The 25,498-nt window shown below is 40.2% G+C and overlaps 1 protein-coding gene across 2 annotated transcripts in view; it reads left to right on the top strand.

The window, feature by feature from the left end:
* LOC120724866 (glutamate receptor ionotropic, kainate 2-like) overlaps positions 1-25,252 on the top strand; it is a 64,281-nt gene extending 39,029 nt beyond the window's left edge. For both annotated transcript variants that reach the window (XM_040017345.1, XM_040017346.1), the window contains exons 7-16: positions 2,539-2,682; positions 3,539-3,646; positions 4,984-5,097; positions 5,221-5,427; positions 7,671-7,894; positions 11,291-11,409; positions 12,359-12,576; positions 14,303-14,528; positions 17,796-18,046; positions 22,615-25,252. In XM_040017345.1, the coding sequence (XP_039873279.1) occupies positions 2,539-2,682; positions 3,539-3,646; positions 4,984-5,097; positions 5,221-5,427; positions 7,671-7,894; positions 11,291-11,409; positions 12,359-12,576; positions 14,303-14,528; positions 17,796-18,046; positions 22,615-22,779 (1,776 nt within the window). In that variant the 3' untranslated portion in view covers positions 22,780-25,252. The remainder of the gene's footprint in view (positions 1-2,538; positions 2,683-3,538; positions 3,647-4,983; positions 5,098-5,220; positions 5,428-7,670; positions 7,895-11,290; positions 11,410-12,358; positions 12,577-14,302; positions 14,529-17,795; positions 18,047-22,614) is intronic.
* Positions 25,253-25,498: the final 246 nt, after the last annotated feature.

Below are 25,498 nucleotides of genomic sequence, written 5' to 3'. Positions count from 1 at the left end.
ATGAGCCTTCGTTTTTTTCTTCCTATTGTCGTCAAGTGCTTCCGCAAAGTTTAATTGTTGAAGTGTTCTTTGTATAATTGTAGGATCTTTGCCTTACAATATAAAGCACCTTGAGGTAATTGCTGTTGTGATTTGGTGCTGTTTAAATAAAATTTAATTAAATTGAATTTTATTGATCATTATTAAGCCTACTTTCTGGCCCTTATTGCACAGTTAAATATAGTCCAATGTTACTTAGCTATAACCATTGTTGAGGCAAGATGTCATTTGGTAATTATTTAGATATTACTTCATAATTTAGTGTTATAACATTCTGATTCCATATAGTACCTTCTTGTGTCCTTAATTCAATATTACCACATTATTACCAAGCTCTAATAGAAAAGTCTTCCTCTTTATGCTACAAATAGCTTAGGAATAAACAAACAGCTCAAAATCTGGCATTTCTTGAAGGTAAAGGCACAAGTTCATCTGTTAAGCTTTTCTAAAAATGAATCATCACTCTCCTGTCACACATCAAGCTTGTGTTTAAGCACTCCAATTTCACTTCACATGCAAAGCTATGAAAAGTGAACTAAAAATAGACTTCCAAGTAGAGAATTTTGATAGATTTTAGAAAACAAGATGTAAGGCTGTTATTCCCAGAAGTGTATTTCACAGAACATCTTTGTAGCCAAGACGATTAACTGAAAAGACAGTGTGCACCGCAGTTTGACCCAAAAGAATAAAGAGTTTGTCAATGGAGGAGTTGGAATGTGATATTGACTGATTTTGGAATGGGGGAAAAATCAAGTAGTTTAGAGGAAAGTTAAAAGGTCAGTGGCAAAATTTAAATGAAAAGGTATTTAAAAAAGAAATAGCAGGCTCGGAGATTTAATTTGAATTTCATAAATTCTGCAATGCCACAGCCAAACTAAAATCAATCAAAGAATATTATCCATGGAATAAATGCATTCAGAATGTGTTACATACTTTTGAAATTCAGTGCAGTGGACGGGGATTGAATGTGAATAATACTTATATAACTTCTTTTTTTTTTTTTTACATAAATTGCTAAAATAACTTGATTCAGTCCAACAGCAAGTCTTAGTCGGCCAGCAAACGAATGATTGGACGTGACAAACTTTCCGTTCAAAGGAAAGAAAATAGTACTGACTGTGTTTAAAACTCCTCCTCGCTATTCAAGAAATAGAGTAGTGCAGTGACAGAGTCTTTTCCTAGTGAGTATTTGTCACGAACACCACACACACACACAAACACACACGCACACTGCTGCCACTGGGAGAGCAGATATGGCCCTAGCTGTTCCCTTTTCCAGGAAAGCATTGGGGATGAAAGAGCGCAGAGATAGGTCTCCCATTCTCTGATCTACTGCTGCCTTTGACATCAGCAGTCATCAACTCCAAAAGAAGAGGAGAAAAGGGGGGAAAGAAAAAAATCATCAATCTTCCCTTCACTGCAACCACACATGAACTCCATCAACTCTGTCTATTTTTCATTCCGTTTCTGCTACCAGGAAACTCTCTCTCTTTTTTTCTTTGCTGTTAGAAGTAAGATGCATTCCTTTACCTGACCTCTCACCATTTATAAGGCTTGGTATAAAGTGCACAGAGAGCACACGCTTTCTCCTGCTTCTTGCCCTCATGTATGAAGTGGATGCTTCACAGCGCCTATAGAGCAAATATAGGGAACCAGCAGCTCGGCAGCCTCCTGCTACGTGTCGAGCTGCACTGAAGGCCAGCTCATTTTCTCTGGCAGCAAGCACATTCACAAAGATTCTATAGCTGCAAATACTTTGCGGTCTCAGAGTAACTCCTCTCACTTCCTTGCAGTTTGGTCATCCACGACTTGTCAAATAAGATCACCATAGTGTATTTCAGCCTGTGTGGGACCGTGGAAAGTGGATCTGCGATGAGCTGAGCGTGGAGTGTGTCAAACTGTGTGGACTGACAGCATGAAAAGAATTCATGTGTGCCAACTGGAGCGGTGGAGATAAATCACAGCTTGTCAGTGTGTGAGAAATTTCAGCTCCAGCGTTTACGCCCTTTGATGACTTATTATGAGGGTTATATGCATAGCTGTCTTAGGTGTTTTTCAGTGCAACCCTTTGTCCTTTGTACTTAGCATGTTACACTGAGTGTGCCAGAGAGAGAGTCGTCCTGTCTGCACCGGTGCCCGTTTTGCGCTCCCTCTCTCTGGGGGAACAGGCACACCCATCAGGAACCATTAGTCTTCACACTGACGTGGCGCCCTTCCACTGAGAGACTTTCCCTGGCAGAGCTTTCTGATTGCCTCAGACAGTGGTTGGATATTTTTACTAACAAGCTGAGACACTGTGCCATTTGTGTGGGGCATTTACTGCTGGCTCTACTCCTAATTCATGTTGTAGTGACTTATGACTAAAGCAAGTCATCTGAGACTTCACACAGTTTCTTATGTCCCTGCACAGGTGAATTAATGGGGAGATGAAAGGTTGTGTGGACAGAAGTATCAAGTGGTCTTATAAAATGTCTAATAGTATTACCCTCCTGTTTGCAGACCGATGCAGCCCTGATGTATGATGCCGTGCATGTGGTGGCGGTGGCAGTGCAGCAGTCGCAGCAGATCACTGTGAGCTCTCTGCAGTGTAATCGCCACAAGCCGTGGCGCTTTGGAGGGCGTTTCATCAACCTTATCAAAGAGGTATAAGGTCACTGTTTTCAATGTGCACTCCAGCTTGACCTTTGACCTGGGGGATCTACTGAACATTGTACCTTTCTTATTGTGTTATATGGATTAGCGCAGTCATGTTTGCAAGCATTTTATGTGTGCATCTCTGTAATTATTTAGTTAACGCATGTGATACAGTTTCAGTGCAGCTTTCCAATCAGCCTTTATTGGTCCAGAAAGCTGTGGTCATTTATCACAGAAACCATATAAGCATCTTAAATAAGTTTATTATCTAATCATTAATTCTAAATAATCTTTATAAAAAAAATGAATCCGCAGCATTATCCACAGTTACTACATTTTTTGTTGTTTGTGCCATTGTCTTTCAACCACACTTTCTCAGTGCATATCTCCACCCGTGTTTATATCAAAGGCTCTGCATGCCTCCTTAACTCTAGTCAGGGTCAGCCATTTGCTTTGTTCTACAAAGCTCTTTCATTCTCTGGATGGTATCATTGCAGGTAATTTTCAGAATGAGCCATTGTAGTAGCTGGTGCTTCCTCCCCCTCCTGTGTCTGCTATCACTCCCCATGCCCGTCTGTTCCTCCAATGGCTTTGAAGTGAAACTTCAAGCACAATGAACCACATGCATAATGAACTCTTACCTGTCAAACCTGCTTCTGTTCTCGCTGCTTTATTGTTTCTTGTTATGTTGTTGAGATAGACAGTAAGGGGAGAGCCAGATGGAATTCATAATTGGGAAAGAAAAACTTTTATGGTTAGGGGTTGGATTGATATTGCTGAGAAAGGCAATGTCTTAAGGTTAATGGAATGACTGCGCTCAGAGCTGAGGATTTTAGTTCATCGTGCTGTGTATTTCTATCTTTAGGCACACTGGGATGGTTTGACAGGACGTGTCCTTTTTAACAAGACCAATGGACTGAGAACTGATTTTGACCTAGATGTCATCAGTCTGAAGGAGGAGGGGCTGGAAAAGGTGTGTCACTCGTTGGTGTAGCTCATGCTTGCAGTCATGGCAAAAATAAAGTAAGCCCTCTTTCGATTCTAAGGAATCGCATTATACAAAAATAACTTAAAAGTCTTAAAATGATACAACATCAGATGATCTACAAAACATTAAATATTACACAGTGTCATTATTTATTTTTAAAATTAAGCCAAAATGCAAAGGTAGTGTGTGAAAAACTAAGTACATTGTTACTGCTTCCACAGGGATTAAGAGGGTAAGGAGCAGCCAAGTGCTGATAATCAAATGGACTTGATTAATTGATCATCAGTAAGTGTGAGCACCTCTATAAAAGAAGAAGTTTTGGCTGTTTGCTGTTCTGGAGCTTTCGCCGTGAAGAAAAGACATTAGGAATAATCCTAACGAAGCAGTTGGTGCTGCCCATCAATCTGGGCCATTTCCAAACGATTTGGAGTCTATCATTCTTGAATGAGAGAGATTATTTGCAAGTGGAAAACATTCAAAACAGTTGCCAGTCTTCCCAGGAGTGAACGTTCCAACAAATCCACACAGAGAGATCGCGCCATGCAATGCTCAGAGAAAATAGAAAAACCCAAGAGCTACATCTCAGACTCTACACACCACAGTTATCATGTTAAATCCTAAAGTTCGTGACGTTACAATTAGAGAAAGACTAAACGGACTAAATGGCTTGGTTTAAAGGGATTTCAGGGGAAAGTCTCCTCTTTCTAAAATTAACATGGCAGCACAGCTTAGGTTTACAAAGTTGCATCTGAACAAACTGCAAGGTTTTTGGAGCGATGTCCTTCGGACAGATCAGATAAAAGTGGAGATGTCTGGCCATAATGTAGATCTCCATGTTTGTTGAAAACCAAACACAGCATATCAGCACAAACACCTCACACCAGCTGTCGAGTCCAGTAGCGGAGGGGTGATGATTTGGGCTTGTTTTGCAGCCACGGGACCTGGGCACTTTGCAGTCACTTAGTCGACCATGAGTTCCCTTGTGTATCAAATTATTCTAGAGTCAAATGTGAGGCCATCTGTCCAACAGCTAAAGCTTGGTTGAAATTGGGTCATCCAACAGGCCAATATCCCAAGCACAGCTGCAGATCTACACCAGAGTGGCTAAAAAAGAGAAGAACTGAGGTTTTGCAATAGCTCAGTCCTTTTTTTATATGTGTATATATATATATATATTAAAAAAAAAAGTTAGAACTGAAAGAGGGTGTACTTTCTTTTTAGTATGACCATAAGTACCAAATGTAATTGGGGGTGATTTGAAGTGTTTCATTTCCCATCTGTAGACAAGAGGATATAAACTTGACTCTGAATTGTTTCAACAGATTGGAACATGGGATCCTCCCAGCGGTTTAAATATGACAGAGAGTCACAAAAGCAAGACGTCCAACATCACTGATTCTCTGGCTAACAAATCCCTGCGTGTATCCACCATACTGGTAGACACGGCCGAATGAAAACACTAACAGCAGACACTCACAGTCTCAATTGCACCTGAAAATTATATAATACAAAACTCACAGACTTCTGCACTCCTACAGCAGTTTGTTTTCCCTGTACAGGAGGAGCCATATGTGATGTTTAAGAAGTCAGACAAGCCTCTATATGGGAACGATCGCTTTGAGGGCTACTGTATCGACCTGCTGAGGGAACTCTCCTCCATCCTAGGCTTCCGCTATGAGGTTCGATTAGTTGAAGATGGGAAGTACGGTGCGCTGGATGAGAGCACAGGCCAGTGGAACGGCATGGTGCGGGAGCTCATGGACCACGTGAGTCGGCACTCACCAGGGAGAAGACAACACTATAAAAAACTATTATAATAATTAAAACGAAACACTTTCTGCTTTCTATTAATCATATTTTATAATGGTCCACTATTTTTTCTTCATGTATTTTAATAAAGCTACTCCACATTGCAAGCTGATTCAAAACAATAAGAATTGCATCTCTAAATGCTCAAATGGGACTTTTTTTTTTTTTTTTTTTTTAAATCTTCTCATTATTAAGTCATTTGTGTCTTCATCTGCTGGTACAGTCGGAATATTTTATTTCTAAAAGCCAAAATTTATTTTCCACTTAGGCAGAGCAGTCTGCCATATTCCTTCTTGTCCTTCTTTGTCTGAATGAATAAATCTTTGAAATTCTTCAATACCGATTTGAAATGGAAACAGGCTGAAATATTGCCAGTGAACAAGCATATGTCTTTAATATGAGATTACAGTGTTAACAAAAAAGGACCTCTTACTGTGTCGAGTTTCTTTGTGGCATCTGAAACTTTGAGAAACCAAATTATGTAGTCTTTCAGTTTCAAATATAAGGGTAAAAAAAAGGTTAACTCCTGGGTTTTGCTAGTGCTGCAGCCTCAAGATTGATTTATACTTTTGCATCAAAGCTACAGCACAGCTTAAAATGCTTCTCCTCAGAAATGCAACTACGTGTTGCGTCGACACAGACCTCGACAACCGTGCTTGGTCTGCTTAGTGGAAAGACAGGATATTGATCAGATAAAGCCTCTGTGAAACAAAATGTAATAGGCTGTAAAAGTAAGTAACCTGCCAATGTAGCTATGTGCCGTTTTCTCGTTTTCGGAGTGCTGCCAATCCTTTTATAGACTCAGTTCGTATATCTTCTTTCCTTCCTGCCTTTCAGTAACTATCAATATTTATTAGCTCTAAGTTAAACATACTTAGAGCTGTTTAAGCACACAAAGTAGCTCAGCACAGTAAAAAGAAATGTCAGAGAAGCGAAGACGCACCAGCACACAAGTATGCTTCCAATGCTGTCTGCTCTTTGTGTAGGCTAGACAGTGGGAGTATAAAAAGATAAAGTTTTACTTGGCCTGATATGACCAGTAGTCTACAGTGGCTACCCTTAGGTCATATTCACAAGTTAACTGCTATTGTTTGATGAATAAACTTCTGGGTCCAGTGATCAATGTTTCCCGGCTTCCACTGCAGCCTGCAAGAATTAGGAAAAGGGATAACTGATACCGAGGGAATGTGCATTTTAATGCATTTTTAAAATCCAGCAATAGACTATGTCATTATCACCAGCGAGTTTAACATTTTATCAGGCAAGTCCTTTTTGTTTGCCTTCATGCAGCCAAAGTAGGCTGGCTACAGCCAAAGCTGTGATTGGTCAGCGCTAATCGAACTACAAATGAACTACAAATGGAAACCAGAAGCCTTTTAGCGCCAAAAATTGTGTCTCTCACTTATAGATTCTTTGTCCTCATATGCAAATATATCTGTGTTTACAGAGAAGCAATTTAGCAGTTGTTGGAGTTTAATTGACTTGCTTGATTTTCATTGTTTATTACGGTTTATTTATTTATTGTGACCGTTTGTATTATTTATTACAGTTCTGCTTCCACACTGTGTATTACCATAGAAAGCTATCTGACAATTATGGCATTTGGTGCTGTGTAGGAAGCTTTTCTAAGCCTCAGATATATAGATGACTTCTTATGAGGAAAGATTATAGCAAAAAGCCCTGAAATCTTTCCCCCTGCTAAGATTGGTCGCTTGCTAGTTTGCAAAAGCGACTTTGGCTGCTTGAAACAGAATCTTTAAAAAATCTAGAAACTGTAAAAAAAAAATTTTTTTTAAAAATACATTTTTACATCAAGTTACGGCTTGGAGCAATTATGCAAAAATGCTACAGAGCAAGTGCTGAACTGTGCAGAAGGCTGATTTTCTATTCTGAGGCAACTTGAGGTTGATTTGTTGAAAATTAATCTAATCCTAAGATTGTTGCCCCTTATAAAAAAGGATCAGACATATAACCTGTAATTTCCAGACCAACTCTGGCTCCCACCTAATAATCTAGTCGAAGTAATGATCCTAGCTACGTTTTTTCCCCTCATGTCATGTCTCTGCCTCCTGTACATATTGAGCAGAGCAGCTGCTGACAGAAATCAGATCTTAATTGAATTGGCTGGGATTTTTTTTTTTCTACTGGTGAACAAACACCCATCCCCCTATTTGACGTCGCCGCTGTTTTCTCATTGCAGAAAGCAGACCTTGCAGTTGCTCCTCTGGCCATCACTTACGTCAGAGAGAAGGTCATCGACTTCTCCAAGCCCTTCATGACGCTGGGGATAAGTATCCTGTACCGCAAGCCCAACGGCACCAATCCTGGGGTCTTCTCCTTCCTCAACCCCCTCTCGCCTGATATCTGGATGTATATTCTGCTGGCTTGCTTGGGTGTCAGTTGTGTGCTGTTTGTCATAGCCAGGTAACATGTCAACCCCCCTGTTTGCTTCCGTTGCTTGACTTCACTCTCCCCCTCCTGCTTGCCTCCTTTGACTAACATGCAGCAGTTGATGACTTCTGTGATATGAAGATGTGTGCTGAAACAAAAGGATATGAAATCTGCAGTAAACATATAAGAAAGGACCATGGCAGCATTTTTGCCAACATTCGAATGTTTTGGAAAAGTTCACATTTTACCAAAATATAATTGCAATAATGGATTTAAACATGGTCCACATCCTACTATGGTCCTGATAAGTATAGAGCAATATTTCAGGCATATTTGCACAAGCATCAGCAACTGTAAAACCAGCAAACTGATATTTATTGTAAGAAATGTGCAGTAATCTAAGGTACACTGCTGATACTGTACAAATACATTTCCTACAATATTTTAATCGACCTATCCCCTGAAGAAAAAAAAAAACCCAGATGCATGACCAACGCATTATGATGTGTGTGTGGGCTTTTCTTCTTCTTCTTTGATCCTGAGAGGTTTTGGTTTAACACACATTTCATCAAATGTTACTGGCAAAATGATCACATGAGAGGAAAGCAGCAACTGTCACCTAAGTTAGTTCAGAATATGCAAATTAAACCCATAGTTATTTGCTCCCACATTTATTCATGGTAAGTAAAAAGCATGCAATCCTATTGATATTCTTCTGGTTGCGATAAAAATGACCTTGAGATCTGATATTTCTAATTTTGCTTCTATGAAATTATAATGCGTATATCTGCATCATGCCATTTTTGCACACAATAGCAATACAGAGTCCTTTGCGTCACTCTATGTGACAAAAATATCCAGCAAAGTTTAAATCTTAAGCACGGTGTTCTCTACAGCTTGCTGATCTGGTTCCCTCATAATTACAGTATTGATTGCGCGGCCACCGGATGATTGGCCGATCCTCCAAATGCAGAGTATATTATTTTCTTTCTCAAATATAGCAGGAGTTGTGAGCTTATGAAGTCCAAGTTTGCACAATAAAACACTAAACAGTACATCGTTGAACTGCATCCCACACGTTAACACACTTTTTTCTTTTTCCTAAATAAGCTATCGGATTTCAGGCTCCAGAGAAATACATATCACTCAGTGCATCCTCCCAGCTCTGTTTGCGGTTGAATTGATTTCTCCCTTTATTAACAAAACAAATGGTATTATTTCAGCTCGCAAAACCCTTTTTCATGGTAGAAAATGTCCACTTGCAAACAAGAATAGATTATATAAATTGTATTAGACCGTGTTTACATGAATTGCAGGCTCTTGTAATTTTACATTCCAACTTCCAGATGTCTGTGATTTTTTTTAAGACACCAAACACAACCTCTTCACTTGGCCTGAGACAAGAAAGGCAACAGATCTATAAAGCCGGGCAAAGTAATTGAATTGAACAGACAGCTAATGGAGGGCGTGCGTTTTGTGTTATTGTGGCCGGGGACAAGCGAAGGGGAAGAGGGACAGGAGTAGGGGAACGGAGAGGGAGAGAGAGGGAAAGCGTCTTTTTAGAATTCCGTGTGCAATTCGACATGTCCCCTGTGCTGGATGTGAGGAGGTGACCTTACGTCCTCGTGTTCCACATCCTCTTCCTCCTGCTGATCGGTGTGCAGAACACGGCCTGCAGGAATACGGGCCAGCTGCAGACAAAGGTCATACAGAGGAGCCATCAAACCTGGTACATACAGAATACACATGTAGACACTGGGAGAAACAAACACTGTCCAATCAAATCTGCACCAGCAACCTACATACATCTGTTGTGTTCTACGATCGGCTCCGGGCTACAGCAATTACGTGCATTGTCTGTGTACAAAAACATAACGAAATAATCAGAAAACACGTTTGACTTTGAGATGCAATCGGTGCAGCCAATGCAAATACCCAGTTGCTACCACATGAAAAACTCAGCCACACAGATGTAAAGGCATATTTATGCGCCAGACGCTTGATGCACGCAGGCATAAGTGCATGCGACCACATAAAAACATGCGAGCGCGCTCACTGCATTCTGAACAGCTCTGCAAGGCCATTGTGTTGTTTCAGTTGCCTGTGATACCAAGGAGACAGAGCTCGTTGACATTCCAATAAATCAGGCATCCTGATGGTGTTGACATGAAGAATTATAGCGTGCCATCACAGCCATGTCCACACAGATGATTTTCACTGAACGGAAAATAGCTGTAAAGGAAGGGCATTGTGACAAAAATGTTGCCATGTTCCCAGTGCTTGTAAAATAAGAACAGTAATTAGCGTGCTCCAAATGGCACTCATATGTACAGACGGAAAGCAAATTGTAGGAAAACCAAAGTCTTTGGCTGTTACAGTGGGATATTTTTTTGGCACAGTTTGGGTCCCCTGAGAGCATATGGTCACTTTAAATCTATACAAATCTGTTCTGACACATATACGATATATGCTATATAAACACATTTATTCCCTTTCTGTGTCTAAGAGGCACAGCTGACAAATGGCATCACATGTTCACACAGTATAAAACCTTAAGACTCTGCCTACAGGCTTATTAGCATGCAGTATATCGGGGAAAGGCTTCTCAACACCATTACCTGTCAGGCCCCTCAACTCTGCATAAGCAATGTTCCCTCTATCAGCCACTTCAGCACAAACTCAATCAGTTCCTGATGCTTAACACTAACCCAATCACCTTGTGCTAATGCCATGCCACTTTTGCTTAGGATAATAAATGAGAAATGTCCACAAGTGACCCGAAGACACTGACAATCAGCCAAGGCGGGCAGCGTGTTCAGCAGGAGGAGGTTCATGGGGGAAGCAAAACAATCTGGAGGAAAAAAAAATGAAGCATGGGTTGCCGGGAAGAGAATGGTATAGGAGGATGTGAGGGGATGTGATGTGGGGGATTGCGAGAAAAAGGGAAAAGGAGAAGAACAGAGATTGCTGTTGGGAAACCAGAAGAAAAAAAAGGAGAGCACAAGTCCCACGTTGGGGTGTTAAAATAAAATGGTATCCGCAGAGTAACGATAATTGTAGCTGCTGGGGGAAACACTTAAAGGCTCCTGACTAAGTGAATTGAAATGAGCTCCAAAGATCATTATACACAGGGACATTATCACCAGTGACAGCGTTATTCCAGTCTATTGATCCATTCTTACAATAAACTGATACCACTTGAATATGCCAATAAGTCTCGGCAAAATCTCAGCAAAAGCTGAAACGATTTGCTTTCGTCTCCGCAGAAGCGCTGATCCACAAAACAGGTTTTCTACACATTCACACTCTTTCTTCCTGCTGATAATGTTTTGAGATTCATGTCTTACCAGCCATTTAATCTGTACCACTGAAAACACTGTTCTGTCCTTTTGTGCTGACATGTGTGTCTTTCTGCTCTTTCCCTTATAGGTTTAGTCCTTATGAGTGGTACAACCCGCATCCATGCAACCCTGACTCAGATGTAGTGGAAAACAATTTTACGCTGCTCAATAGTTTCTGGTTTGGAGTTGGGGCACTCATGCAGCAAGGTAGTTGCCTCAGCCTGTGGCTACAGTTGCTTTGTGGAGCTGGAGCTCTCTACACCCCACTGTCCCTAAGGGTTGGGTTTTTTTTTTTTAAACTAAGCCAGAGGCAATAGAGAGAGACCTCTAAAAGACCACACAGAAATTAGAATAAATGTGCATATATTTTAAAATAAATGTAACAGACTTAGGCTCATGGGAGCATGGGCTAAACCCAAATATGTAAACTAGGAACATGTTTCTAAAAACAACAGTTTTACAGCCTTTAGTCCACTTGAGTTAAATTAATGAGAGTGAGAGTGATTCTTGTATAAAATACATAAAGCGATTCTGTTTGCGAACAGACGTGTTGTTGAGCTCATTAGCTGAAAAAGACTTATAAATAACATTCGCTTAAAAGTAAAGCTATGTTTGTTACTGTAGCAATGCCACTAATATCCGAGTGTCCTCTTCTCTTGCCTCTGGCCTATCAGCACCTAGAGATCAGTGGGGTGTGGAGTCAGGATGTGAGGTTACCTTGGGTACATGACTCTCTGGCCTAACCAGCCTGTTACCTCTCCACACAGTACTGCACCATCGATGTTGATGTGTTTAATTTGATATATGAGATTTATGCAAACACCTTGTTCTCTTTGAATGGCACTTTCCGGTAACTCTTGCATTATTTAAAGCACTCCCTTGTGACTGAGACGAGATAATTTCACTTGTTTGAGATCCAACAATCTGCTTGTTTTGAGAGCTCTCTCGAGTGATTTAATCTTGATGCGAGTGGCACATCTGCCTGCGCTGAGAACTTGATGAGTTCTCGAAACAAGCCCGTTTCTAAAGGCGTTAGTCCTCTCTGGTTTCTGCATGTTAAAAATAAACGTAATGAGAAGATTGGAATGATAATGACTTGTTGAAATGAATGCATCTTGCTGTTTAACTTTCATTCTTGCCGCCTCCTTCACCCCAGGGTCAGAGCTCATGCCCAAGGCCCTGTCGACTCGAATAGTGGGAGGCATCTGGTGGTTCTTCACCCTCATCATCATTTCCTCCTATACAGCCAATTTGGCTGCTTTTCTCACTGTGGAGAGGATGGAATCGCCCATAGATTCAGCCGATGACCTGGCCAAACAAACTAAAATCCCATATGGGGTGGTGGAGGACGGTGCCACAATGACATTCTTCAAGGTAGCTGGATCTACGACGATGTTTGTGCAGTGGCTCTGTGAATAATGTTATTTTCTCACACATCAAATTTATAATCCTTTTAAGATTTCTCTCTTGGTTGCTTTTCCAACACCTGTGTTTGCTGTGCAAATAGCAAACACTCCATGTGCAGTTAATTTGTCAGAAAAATGCAGAAGAGCAACTGGTGTTGAAAGTGCAGCCATTTTTTTTTTTAAAGTAGTCAAAGTAATCCACTGAATATTGCACCTGCAAACATCATGCATGGGTTGCAACTGCAGAGAACAGTGGAGTTTATTGTCTTCCTAAGAAGTAGTGCCACATTTATAACTGATTTGCTGGTAAAAATGCAGGAAAATTACTTTCCTAGCCATACAGTTTGTCGTTGCAAACATTTGTGAAAGAATGGTCCGTTCTAAGAGGTCACTGAATTCGACTGTGGTAGTGTAATAGGATGTCACCTTTAGAAGCCTTTGTGAAATTTCTTTTCTCCTAGACATTCAGCATTCAACTGTAAGTGGCATTATTGCAAAGTGGAAGCACTCTGGAACCACAGCAACTCAGCCACAAAGTGTTAGACCACATAAAGTTACAGCTCGCAGAGTGCTAAGACGCATAGTGCTTAAAAGTTGCCAACACCCTGCTGACTCAGTAATGGCAGAGCTCCATACCTCCTGTGGCAATAACATCAGTACAAAAACTGTGTGCCGGTAGCTTCTTGACATGGGTTTCCAAGGCTGAGCCATTGCAGTAGGTAACATGTAGTTGAACCAGTCCTTGTGCCCATGTCGTACATATATCTGTTTTAAATTATAAATGCAACATTCATCAAAAAGATGTGACTGTTTCACAGCAAAAAAACATACAGTAATTCCCTGGTTGAAAGCGCCTGATGCAGCAGCATTAGGAAGTGTCTGGTAACAATAAATTAAACATAAACCAGATTATATGAATTGCCTCCAGTGAATCATTTGTGCAAAGCTAGGCAATTTCAATTTAGCATGAAGAGCCTCCACCATTAAAAAAAACACTCTGAAAGGTACTTATATAATGTGAGAATGAAAAATACAAGCTATAAAAAACAGAGCTTGATTTATAACAAAAGAAAAGTCGTATTTATGGCTCATCTAAATCGCCAGGATTTAAACTTTGAGTTCTTTTCATCATAGAAATATTAATATCATCATTTCATCATATCGTTTTTCAGACATTAAAATGGACCTATGATGCTTTTCCTGAGTTTCTGTGACAGTGTTGGATGATCATTGTAACATGGCCAAAATTGCACACAAACAGCTAAAAAGCTCAAGGTTCATGCTTTGCTACAGACAGGGTTTTTTTTTTTTTTTTTTATCTTGGACATGCGTAATGTCTCAGAGAAGAGATACCCTTGATGGTCATTTCAGGCACCCGGCTTCGAGCACAGCAGCCTCATCAATTTGCAGTCTTCTGTTTGTGACGGGAAGCCAATAAAAACCTTAAACAGAAGGTGGCCGTAAAGGGGGAGGACCGTAAGAACTTAGCAGCTCCTCAAAGCCTCAGAAGAAAATAAATAGGGTTTATTTTTGAACTGTGAGTCATGCAAAGCTATTATAGTCTAGGAATAAGAAAAAATGTGCAGCTGAAAATGAACATAATAGGTCCCAAACACTGTGCAAACGATGATATGATATTTTCTCCTAATACTTCTTGGAGTCTCATTCAGATCCCACTCTCTGGTTACTTGCAGAAGACAAAAATCTCTACCTATGACAAGATGTGGGAGTTTATGAACAGCAGGAGGCAATCTGTGATGGTAAAGAACGTGGAGGAAGGCATCCAGCGTGTCCTTACCTCAGATTATGCCTTCCTCATGGAGTCCACTACCATTGAGTTTGTCACCCAGCGCAACTGCAACCTCACGCAGATTGGAGGCCTCATAGATTCCAGAGCCTACGGCGTGGGAACACCTATGGGTAAACGACCTCTGCATCCCTCTGTGTTGTAAGCCACTCGGATTAAGTCTGCAGATACTGCAGATACTGTGTGACGCATTAAGGTGTGTTGTGGGAATGATGGAAAGCTTTGAAAAGGGAAAGGTTGATCTTTATCAGCGAGGTCACGGGTATAATGGTTAGACACAGTGAGGTGTAAAAGGTGTAGCTTAATGAAAAGTGAAATGCCTAGAAGGTTGAGTTTATGGATGAGGTTAAAATGACTCACTGCTTCGGCAAGATCTTTCTATTCATGGTGATTTTCTCACAAGATTGTTTCAGAGGCAGGAATCGTGTATCAAACTCTCTTCACAAATACTTTTAATGGTCTGTTTTCATTTTATTTTATGTTCACGTAAGGCAACACTGTGAGTGTCGGTTCAGTGCAATTCCCTTTGACTTACTTGACACCGGCATTAATTTCAGCACTAAACCACAACTAAAAAGCACTTCAGAGAGTATAAAACAAACTCTAGGAGCTTGTTTTCAGAAGCCGCTTTGACCCAGCTCCCATCAAAAATTTTGTATTCTGACATTTTATACCATCATTATCCAGGAATGAGGCAGATGAGCTAAAAGTATCACAAAAACAAGTACAATCATAAGAGGTTTGGTGCATTAAAAGCATTGTTTGTCAGGGTTAATCAATGCACAGCTCACAGCTCTAGCGTTCCCAGGGACCCTGATTGAAAGCCGTTGATGGTTCCCATTCAAGTGTCACAGAGGTTAGAGTGGTCCTGACGAGGCCACAGAGAACTCTACTACCAGCTGTAATGGTCACATCTATCATGAATGATATGAAGGCCATCAAAATACGGAGGATTAATTTTGGCCATCCGCATCTGGACCGGGCTGCCGCTGATGAGTATGGGGCGGTTATGAATCTGCAGGGATGCCGTGATTGCCGTGGCTATAACAAAGCTGAGGGGCTGCTGTGAAATATAGGCCCACTGTGGCTCCCTAAGTGCTGAAGTACTTAGACTGATGTCCTTGAAATGGACACATAGAGACTGGAGCATGGATCACTTTTTTTTTTTCTTTTTTATTCACGCAGTAGTATACTTTATATTTTATATATCATATATATATATATATATATATATAGATAGAGAGATAGATAGATAAAATAGGAACACATCACTTTAATTCAGCAATAAATGGTTCTGCATTTCTATAGAGATAAATATTCACTCTGAAGAATATTACTTCCCACTTTCTTCTTTCTGTCTAATCCTTATATTATTAAAGAAATAAAGCCGATTATGGCCTGCAAAAAGATCTTGAGATCGGAATCTCGATGACTTTATTAGTTCAGAAGTAATTTTGGCAGAATATAAAAATTAGTATTTTTTTTTATTATTATTTTTGATGGTGGCCCGCTCCTTGTGTCCTTTTTCAAAACCATGTGAGCTCTTCAGCTATCACATTAGCCACCGGCTCATACCTTTTGGCCTCCTGAACAATGTTTAGCAGCTTATTCCCTATAGGGCTTTTACAGCAATAAAGCAGAGCAAGACATAATAACATTTTAACCTTTTAGTGCTAGATGGTTTCCCAAATCACAAATGCTTCATCCACTGCTATCGACTTAAACTGTGATCGCATTAATACTTGAGGCCAGACAGTGTAGGAGTGATGGATGATCTCTGGTGTTGAACATCTGTCAGGTAGTTGTGTATGCACAGTGTGTCAAGTACAGCGCTTTTCCCATTCGCCCAGGCCCCGCTCTCCATATCCTCCTCTCTAAGGACCCATCCTATTAGCATTTATCCAAGGCCTGTTTTGTTAAGCCATCATTAATCATTTGAAATATGAGAGGAGCCTGAATCAGGGGACCCAGATACTAGAGAGATCTCTGATTTTTCAAATGAAGCAGGCATATGTTTCCCACATACATAGTCAATTGCATCTAAGGGGCTGTGCTTTACGCGCTTTGCATATCGACCGTATGAAATGCACAAAATATACCGTGTGTTGCAAGTCTGCTCTGGTTTATCATGTCAGTGTACTCATAAGCTCAGCACGGGGAGAAAAACACAAGGTTACAAAATAAGAGAAGAAGAAAAAAACAGATGCTGCTCCAAAGTCAGTGGCATTGTGTAATTTTCAGTTTTCTAGTAATGTCTCTTTTGTTAGTCTAAACACAGAGATTTGGAGATGAAAGGATGATGGATGGCATTAGATTAATGATAGATGAGACAGAGGAAGACTCAACTAACGGGGCTGACAGGCAAAACTGTATGAGATCAACAAACAGCATGATGGTACTTGTTACCTGGAGCCTGACTCCGTTCATTTCCTTTGGAGTTCTGGCACGAAATGTTCTCTTCCTTTTTAAAACCATTTCTATTATCCTTGAATTATTTTTTTATTTTTTTTATTTTTTTTAACATTTCTTTTGTTTCTTTTAAGTCACTCTTAATTTGCACACGAGCCAAATGCCTGAAATGAATATGTGCACCCAGGCTTCATTATGCATGAGTCCCATAATCGCATAAATACACTAACAAGCTCTTAAAGCAGTGAAAACATGAAACATGAACGCTCACAGTAAGTATTAATCTTTCTTGGCCCGGTTGAAGCAAAGTGTGTGTGCGCTGCTCCTGGATCAACCCAGCCGTGTGTTGTGTCGCACACGCTGTGGATGGGAGAGGAACATGACCCCACTCGGCTACCCTGCAACGATTATTCCCGCTTTGATCAGGCCAGCGCCCGCTGCGCCTTAATGCCTCGTCGCTAATTCTGGCGCCTTCCCACTTTCTGTGGATTTGAGTTTGCTCAACATGCATCAAAAAACAGCAATGCAGAAACCCAATCATCAATATACACGTATAATCCCAAACACATATGCATCCATATAATGTACCCCTCACTGGGCTCCTCTGTTCATAGGGACTATTTCTGTCATATGAAAGCATGTGCAAACAGCAGCTAAATTGTGAGAATCGACAGCAGCTCTGCTCCCCCAAGCCAAGTTATTGTTGCCAACTCCCTGTGCATTATAATAAACACACTGCAGAGAGGAGTGAGAATTTTGGAATAGCTCTGTGAATATGGCGGATTAGTGGGATTTGAAGAAGGACTTACAAAAAAACTCTCTCTAAGCGGCTAACAATAACATGACAGGTTATATGATCACATGCAAGCCTGAATGTGTTTCTTACACCCACTAACACAACAATGACGATCCTAGGCACATGAGTATTATCTGTGTTTTCCAGTTTCACGATACGCTTTTTGTATTTGCAGGATCTCCATACAGAGACAAGATCACGATAGCTATTCTGCAGCTGCAAGAGGAAGGCAAGCTGCACATGATGAAGGAGAAGTGGTGGAGAGGCAACGGGTGTCCCGAGGAGGAGAGCAAAGAGGCCAGCGCTCTGGGAGTACAGAACATCGGTGGGATCTTCATCGTGCTGGCTGCGGGACTTGTGCTGTCAGTGTTTGTGGCTGTGGGGGAGGTCCTTTACAAGTCTAAGCAGAACGCCCAGCTGGAAAAGGTACAGGCGCTATTAGAGAAGAGATTTTAGGCTTCTGCTGTAGCGTGTTTGTGTCAAGGTATGGCTGTGTGGCAGGCAGGATGGGGATCTAAATGAAGGACTCGGGGAGTCATAAGTGATCTCAAAACACAGTCTTAATGCTGGTAATTCACAAAAAAAAGAGAAGAAGATCCAAATCTCATGGAACACAGAGCCAAGGAAACACACAAGCATGAGGGGTGACGCAAAAACGAACAGAGGGAGGCTCAGACAATATCAACATACGCCAGAAGAATAGAAATGGGGAACGGGTGGAAACAGAGCTGAGGACAACTAACACTTAAAAGGAAGTAAAACTGAAAAATAGAGCACATGAGACAAAAGATTAACGAATTAAAAACAGGAGGTAACACATGCAGAAACACAAGGGAGGCAGGAATACACAGGAACTCACAGAATTAAATACGACCCAAATAATAACCACGAACAGAAGTAGATAGGAAACTAAAACCTGAGAATCTAAATATAAAGAAAAATTTAAGAAAAATACAAAACCAAAACTCAAAAGCGGTCTACCTCTCTTGCTCTGCCATTTTAGGAATCAAACTGTAAAAACAAGACACCAAACCCAAGAGACATCAAATGAAAGTGGAATGAAAATTTGTCTTATAGCCCTAAAGTGCATTTTTACAGACCAAGCTTGTTTTTATTTTAACAATTGGCTACTTAAATTGCTTTCACTCTTCATAATGGCTATAGACCTGTGGTGTGGAGACAGAAATCCCCCAGTGCTTTAACCTGTGTGAGTTTTTAGCAGTCAATATTTGCTAAACCAAGCAGGCATTTTCCGAAACTAACTTCTGTCTCTTGCTGATTTTAAATGGGGAAAAATGTTTTACTTGTTTGTTGTTTTTTAGTCATATATTATATTGAATCATCATTTCAATAAATTAACAATTACAGCAACTCCTTCATCACAAACACCAGCATAATAGTATTATACAAATACAAATACAAATCTATTTTAATTCACCATGTATACATAGAGTGCACTGTATCCACAGCTTCTTTATCCCCCTGGTTACGTTTCTGAATATTTTTCAGGCTGTTCTGTTTGTGCTCTATTTTCGTACTGAGCGCACATGATTCATCACACAGTGTGGAGTATGTATTTTAGTGCACTTTAACTCGTGCAGTGATGTTTCCCGATAATTGTGAGAGTCCTTTTGATAGCGTCTGTTAATTATTTACGTCTATAGAATTAGCACAGCGCAGCAGCGTTTTACTTTATTGCAACAGTAATTAGTTTCTTGCTTTTTTTAAGGGCTGCAAAAGTTTCACAGCACATCTTAGCTATCATTAATCAAGAGCTGCAAGACTGGGTCACAATATTCAGATAATTTGCAAATGCCAGAGTCTCTAGGCTGACAAGGTGCTAGTAATTTGCATGCTGACAGCAAGCCTCTCCTTTTTTTACTCCCTGCCAGAGTCCTCCACCCTAACATCACCAGCTTTTTCTCTCTCTTTTTTTTTTTAAAACCCTCGTTCTCATTGTTTTTCAAAATTTATTTTCTGTTATCCTTCTTGCCTGTCTGCTTTTGTAATCAGTCTTCCTTCAGACTCTAGAAAATATTTCATTCATATGGCAGACAAATATATGTAAAAAAAATGTTGCAAAAAAAAACACACCCTAAGCCACCTACAGATATCCATCTCGCACACCTACACACATACACAAACAGAAAAATAATAGCTTCATACTTTAATGCTCCCCCTCCTCTTTTTATCTTCTCCCCTCCTACACTCTTTGAATTTGAATTACATTTTGCATAATCAGAAAAGGAATGTATGAGAATTTGACTTGGCAAAGTTGGTGCCCGGGCATATTGACATTTTATAGGATTTTACACCACATACATAATGCAGGGACAACAGAAGCTCACATTACACAAGTTGCATAAGACTGTGATGTTTTAAAGTGGGTAGCAGTATATTTGGATTTAATCTGCCGAAGTGGATGCTTTGTCCTTTATGCTGTCTCTTTAGGTTTTTCACTTTCATGCCAAATTACAAGTGTTTAATGTTTCTCCCAGAATCCCGTTCTTGGCAGGGTGCAAATGGCTGTGAAACGCTATTTAGACGTTTGTGTGACAGTGACGATTTAAAGGGGGAATCTAGGACATATCAAACCCTTTAAATGAAGGCTTGTTTTCTCAAAATATTCTGTCGAAAAAAGCAAATGAATAGATGCTTCATGTTCTGTTGCGCAGTTACACGATATCAACTGACTCAATGGTTTATTTTATCGCATGTACACATAAAATAAAACTGAACACGTTGACCTTTGTTTTCCCAGAATAGTACCACGAGATCCTTTTTTATTATTTATTTATATCCTTACAAATTATGTTACAGTACTGTGCAAAAGTCATGAGTCCCCCCTTATTTTATATAGTTTGCTTCTAAGAAGCCAGACTTTCATGTGGCTTCCAAGTAATCTTGAACAATAGCACTCTGGGCTTTCTGAAGGTCTTCTCAAGTTTTTCTTTCGACAGTGGTTGCTTTTTCACTTAACACTGACTTATGAATCCTACAAGCAGAAAAGAGGCACCTAACCAGTGTTGTGTCTACATATAACAGATAACTTAGCAAAGAACCAAATTTAAATTGCATCTTTAGGCACTTTGGCATTTCTATAGTTGAATTTATGAAAAATACAAAACGTAACACAGTCTGACAGGCATAAAATAGTATTTTTGCACCAATGAGGTTATTCCCAAAGAACTGTTAGCTGAAAACTTGGCATATCAAAGGAAGGTCCAAAGGAAACAGGACAAAATCTACACCAGTACCTAAGAGATGTATGTGGCACTAAATCCTCATCAGAAATGGTCACAGTAAATGGGCAGCTGTCAAGAAGCCATTCTTAAAGAAGAAAAACAAGGAGAAAAGGTTGGGGTTTGCCAAATTACACACAATGCGACTGAAAATCAGTGGCAACGGGTCTTACAGAGTGATGAATACAAATTTGAAATTTTTGGTTGAGACATCAGTAGGTAGAGAGAGAGCAATAACAGTCTACACGGTGAAAAAGAATGTCCTTCAAGAGGCTATACATGAAGACTGCATAAAGAAATTACAAAACAGCTTGCCTAAGAGAGTTCAGGCTGTGTGAAGACTAACGGTGATCATACCAAATATTGACTTTCACATTTTTCAATAAATCACCACACCTATTTCCCATTTTCGTAGCAAACTTTGAAGAAATGAGGGGCAGCTTGAGACTTTTGCGCAGTACTGTACATACATATGCTTGTCATAAAACCAACATAAAGCCAATAAATACAAAAGAAGGAGGAGAAACTGTTCAGTTTGGCTAATTTTTTCAAGCTTAAAATAGAATAGAGAAGCCCAGCAATTCCCCTTTGAGTGTATGTGGTGACAGTGGGAAGGAAAAAAAAGAGAAAAAATGAACACTGAGAAACAACCAATAATAACAATTGCTGCTTGGTGGGTTTAGTAACCCCAGATCCAAAATCTGAATGCCAGAGACAGATGGCGAAGGATACAGAGACAGAGAGGAGAGCGGGGAAACTACCAGGGCAAAAAGACACACAGTTGATCACACGCAGTTGTCATCTATATGCATGGGGAGTTAAAGTGAAAGGAGGAGTTCAGTAGATGATGGAAGAGCAGCCTGGGGCCTGTAGCAGCATAACTAAGCGAGGGTCACCTGACCCAACCCCACCTATAAGCTTTATCAAGGAGGACCTGTTTTTTTTAATCGTGTAAAAAGGCTGTGTGACTTTGAACTCAAACTGGAAGCTGGTTTTACATCTGAAGGTCAGACCTCCTGCTGTACTTTTGGAACCACAAGTAAGAAAAAAGCAGAAAAGGAAACATATTGTACAGCATATAAAAAAGTATTTTCATGTTACACAACATATTAAGGTGAGAGGATGCGCATGGTAAAGCAGTGAAATTGAATTTATGTAGACATCGACTGATTCTGGTAGAATTAAAGTCACTAAATTTAGAATATCCCAGTGATGGTGCCACCTGGTGGTGAAAAAAGGACACTGTGGCAATTACCCAAGAATACTGAAATGTAATGGACAGGTCCATTACAAAAACATGAGTGGAAAATAAAAAACAACAACAATACCTTGGAGATACTCAGAAAGGACCTCATGCTACCATTAAGAAAACACTGGTTAAAAAGAGAATATGCAGCACAAAGACCATCACCAGCCCTCCCTCATTAAACAACCCTGTAGGTCATTTGTGCAAGCTGTTAAAATGACCTGCAGCTGTACTTTAAAGTTAACTAACCTCTGTCGCCCATGTAAATAAATGCATGTAAAATGTGCACTGGTGTCATCAGCGTTTCGCCACACCAGGCTTACACTCAAGTCTCCTGGCTAAAAGCCAGCGGTTTCATTGTGCCAAAACCACTCTGCCCGCCTCCTAATGCAAATACTTTTCCCTTTCTTTTAGACAGTAAGAACAAATGATCCACTATGACTGTATATCTCAAGAATGTGTTGAACTTTTTTTTTTCCTACTTCTTTTCTATTTCCTTCTCGCAGCGATCATTCTGCAGTGCCATGATGGACGAGCTGCGCGTGTCTCTAAAGTGCCAACGCCGTCTCAAACAAAAGCCTCAGCCACCTGTCATCGTTAAGACAGAGGAGGTTATTAACATGCACACGTTTAACGACAGGAGACTCCCAGGAAAGGAAACCATGGCATGAACACTGAATACACCTGGACTATACCCCTCAGTAAAAACCACGAGTGGGGAGACAGGGTTGAATTAATGCTGGCTTAGTTACAGACTGAGTTTAGCAGGGGGGGGGAACAAAAATTAAAAAAAAAAATACAAAGAAACAAACAGGATTCCTTTCGAACCCACTTGCTTATGTAGACAGATGTTTCCTGTGGAAATATAGATACCTGAGCAGTGTCACCTCACTGTGACATTCACTTTTTGAAGGGAGATGTAATCGAAGGACTTACGGGTTTGGTTGGTAATATATGTAAAATGACAGAAGAGCCGAGCAATTTTATGACACAACATTTGACTAGTCCACAGTAGAAGTGGACTTAAACATACGCATACACACAAAAAAAACTAATGAAAAAAAATGTATGCACACACACTGACACACACTGACACACACACACTCTCATCTGACACACTTGACAACTGTGCAGAAGGGAAAACTATTGTGACACTTACACCAGATGTAGTTTTTCTGTTGATGTCAATACCCTTTCGTCTTACCTCCATGTGTGTGTGACCCAATCGGTCCCCTCTCCTCGGTGGCTTGAGTTTCTCTCAGATAATTTGAACAAACACTAATCTTACACCAACAAAGGGAACAGTAGTCAGTGCCAAATGGTTTGTTATGAACTGATGTATAAAAGTGATATTTAGTTTTGAGAACCATCTATGCCGACTTTGTCAAATATCCATCATTTTCTTCTATAATGCCTTTCTCGTGCCAAAGTTCTGCCATTGTAAAGAACTTTCTGCCATGCCTATTATTATGTTCAAAGCCTCTACAAGAAATGTATACTGTCAGAGTCCTTATCCATGTCGGTCCTTGCGCACAGTCTGCAGTTTTCACTCTGTATCAGTTGTTGTTTAAAATGCAGGATTTCTACAAAAATGTTTGTTTTTGTACAAGAACAAAAAGTTTTGTAGTACTTTGTATCATGGTAGCCCCTTCTGTGGACAAAATATGTAGCAGATACCAACTCAGCCCTCAAACTCTGACAACTGGTGGCTATGGGGCTTCAAACTCTGCTGTGTAGGGTTCATCATTCTCATCTTTCAGAGATTCAGTCTTTTGTCTTGCCAGTCTCACGGGGCCAGCTGTATATACTATCTGGAGACGATGTAGTGGATTTTGGCAGGTAAGAAACAATAAAACCAGAAAATGCAACCGTTCTGCTGTCAGTGAGAGTTGGGTAGTCACCATGATGAGTCACCATGAACGACGTAGTAAAACATGCAAATGCTCTACGTCTAGAAGGTGTTCATAACTGTGGTTGTGTAGCACCAATATACAGCAAAATTGTTATTTTTATTATGAGTTGTTTTATTTTTGTTTGTTTTGTTTTTCTTTTACCAGAATCAAGTCCTAAAAGTATTATTTCAAAACTAGGGGAAATATTTACAGCCAAAAGTAACACAGATATTGATCTTGAAGAGCCAAAGGAAAAAATACCCTGCAGTAATTTCTTTAACATAAACAAACAAGCTTGATATTGATCTCTTGGATGTGTACACTAACCGAGGCATTTTACAGTTGAAAATTCCACTTTTCTTTGCTGTCTGGTAGACATGCAGTATAATGTGGAATGACTGTTTCTAAATTACCTCACACTGACTATAGCTTTTTTTCCCCCCTCCCTGCAAATCCTTGCAGCTTATCAGTATGGATCCATACTGGTAAATCTGCTACAAGCCTGATTGAGTTGGCCTGACTGATTGATTGATTGATTGCTCTATAAATAATCTGACACTGCGTGAATGACATTCTCAGTCTCAGTATGGCCATGTTTCCAATTCGTTCCAAGGGTTTGTTAATATTTCGTGTTGGTATCAGTAAGTTTGATTTATTAATGCATATTCCTGCACCAGAAGGTGAAAAAAATATTGAAATGAGTCAATTTGCATTTTGAAACTGGTCGAAATAATCTCACGGCACTGTTGGATATTTTTCAGTGCTTTCAGAAAATATTACTTTTAGGACTCACTAACAGACAAAGATGACCTCAGTCAAAGGGGAACCTCACTGATGGGCAGCTTTTGAATGTATAAAACTGTGCATTTGCAGTAATTCTGATGTTGGCGTAATTAGAGCTTTGAGACACTCGTGTGCTACATAGTAAATCTCTCACCTCTGCTCAAATGCCAGGTGTTGCTTCACTCACGGTGCCTAAAAGGGACTTGATCAACCTTGGGGCGCAATTTTCGAGGATAACTCGTGGGCCGAGCGAATCATTTATCCACTAATTGTCTCCAGATGCGTGTTCTCTTCGCCAAGCGACACATCACATTTGGCCCCACAACACTTCTGTGTCTGTTAACTCTGTTCCGTGTTGTGAAATGACAAGCATATCTGATAGGTTACTCCACCAGTGCCCCTGTCTTCCTACACTATTCGGTTAATCATCTGATCTGATATTCCAGGGATGATTTCAAAGACAAAAAAATGAAAAAAAAAAAAAAAATCAAATACGCCCACACACCTGTGTTGTACACGAGTGGCTCCCCTATATTTAATGACTTCTTTAAAACAACCGCATCTACGCTTTTATGAGAAATGACAGGGAAGACATGCTCCTTTAACTTGTCAGCTATCTACCAGTGTGGCTTGTCATTTTTTTTTTCTTTCTTTTTTTTCTACACACGGCTAAATCTAGCAGTGTGAGCTCAAGTGGTTGAATAGTTTGGGAACA

This window comes from Simochromis diagramma, unplaced genomic scaffold (assembly GCF_900408965.1).
Source record: "Simochromis diagramma unplaced genomic scaffold, fSimDia1.1 OVJJ01000802.1, whole genome shotgun sequence".
Lineage (NCBI taxonomy): Eukaryota > Metazoa > Chordata > Actinopteri > Cichliformes > Cichlidae > Simochromis > Simochromis diagramma.
The sequence above is the reverse complement of the archived record's forward strand: the minus strand, read 5'-3'. Positions and strand labels throughout refer to the sequence as shown.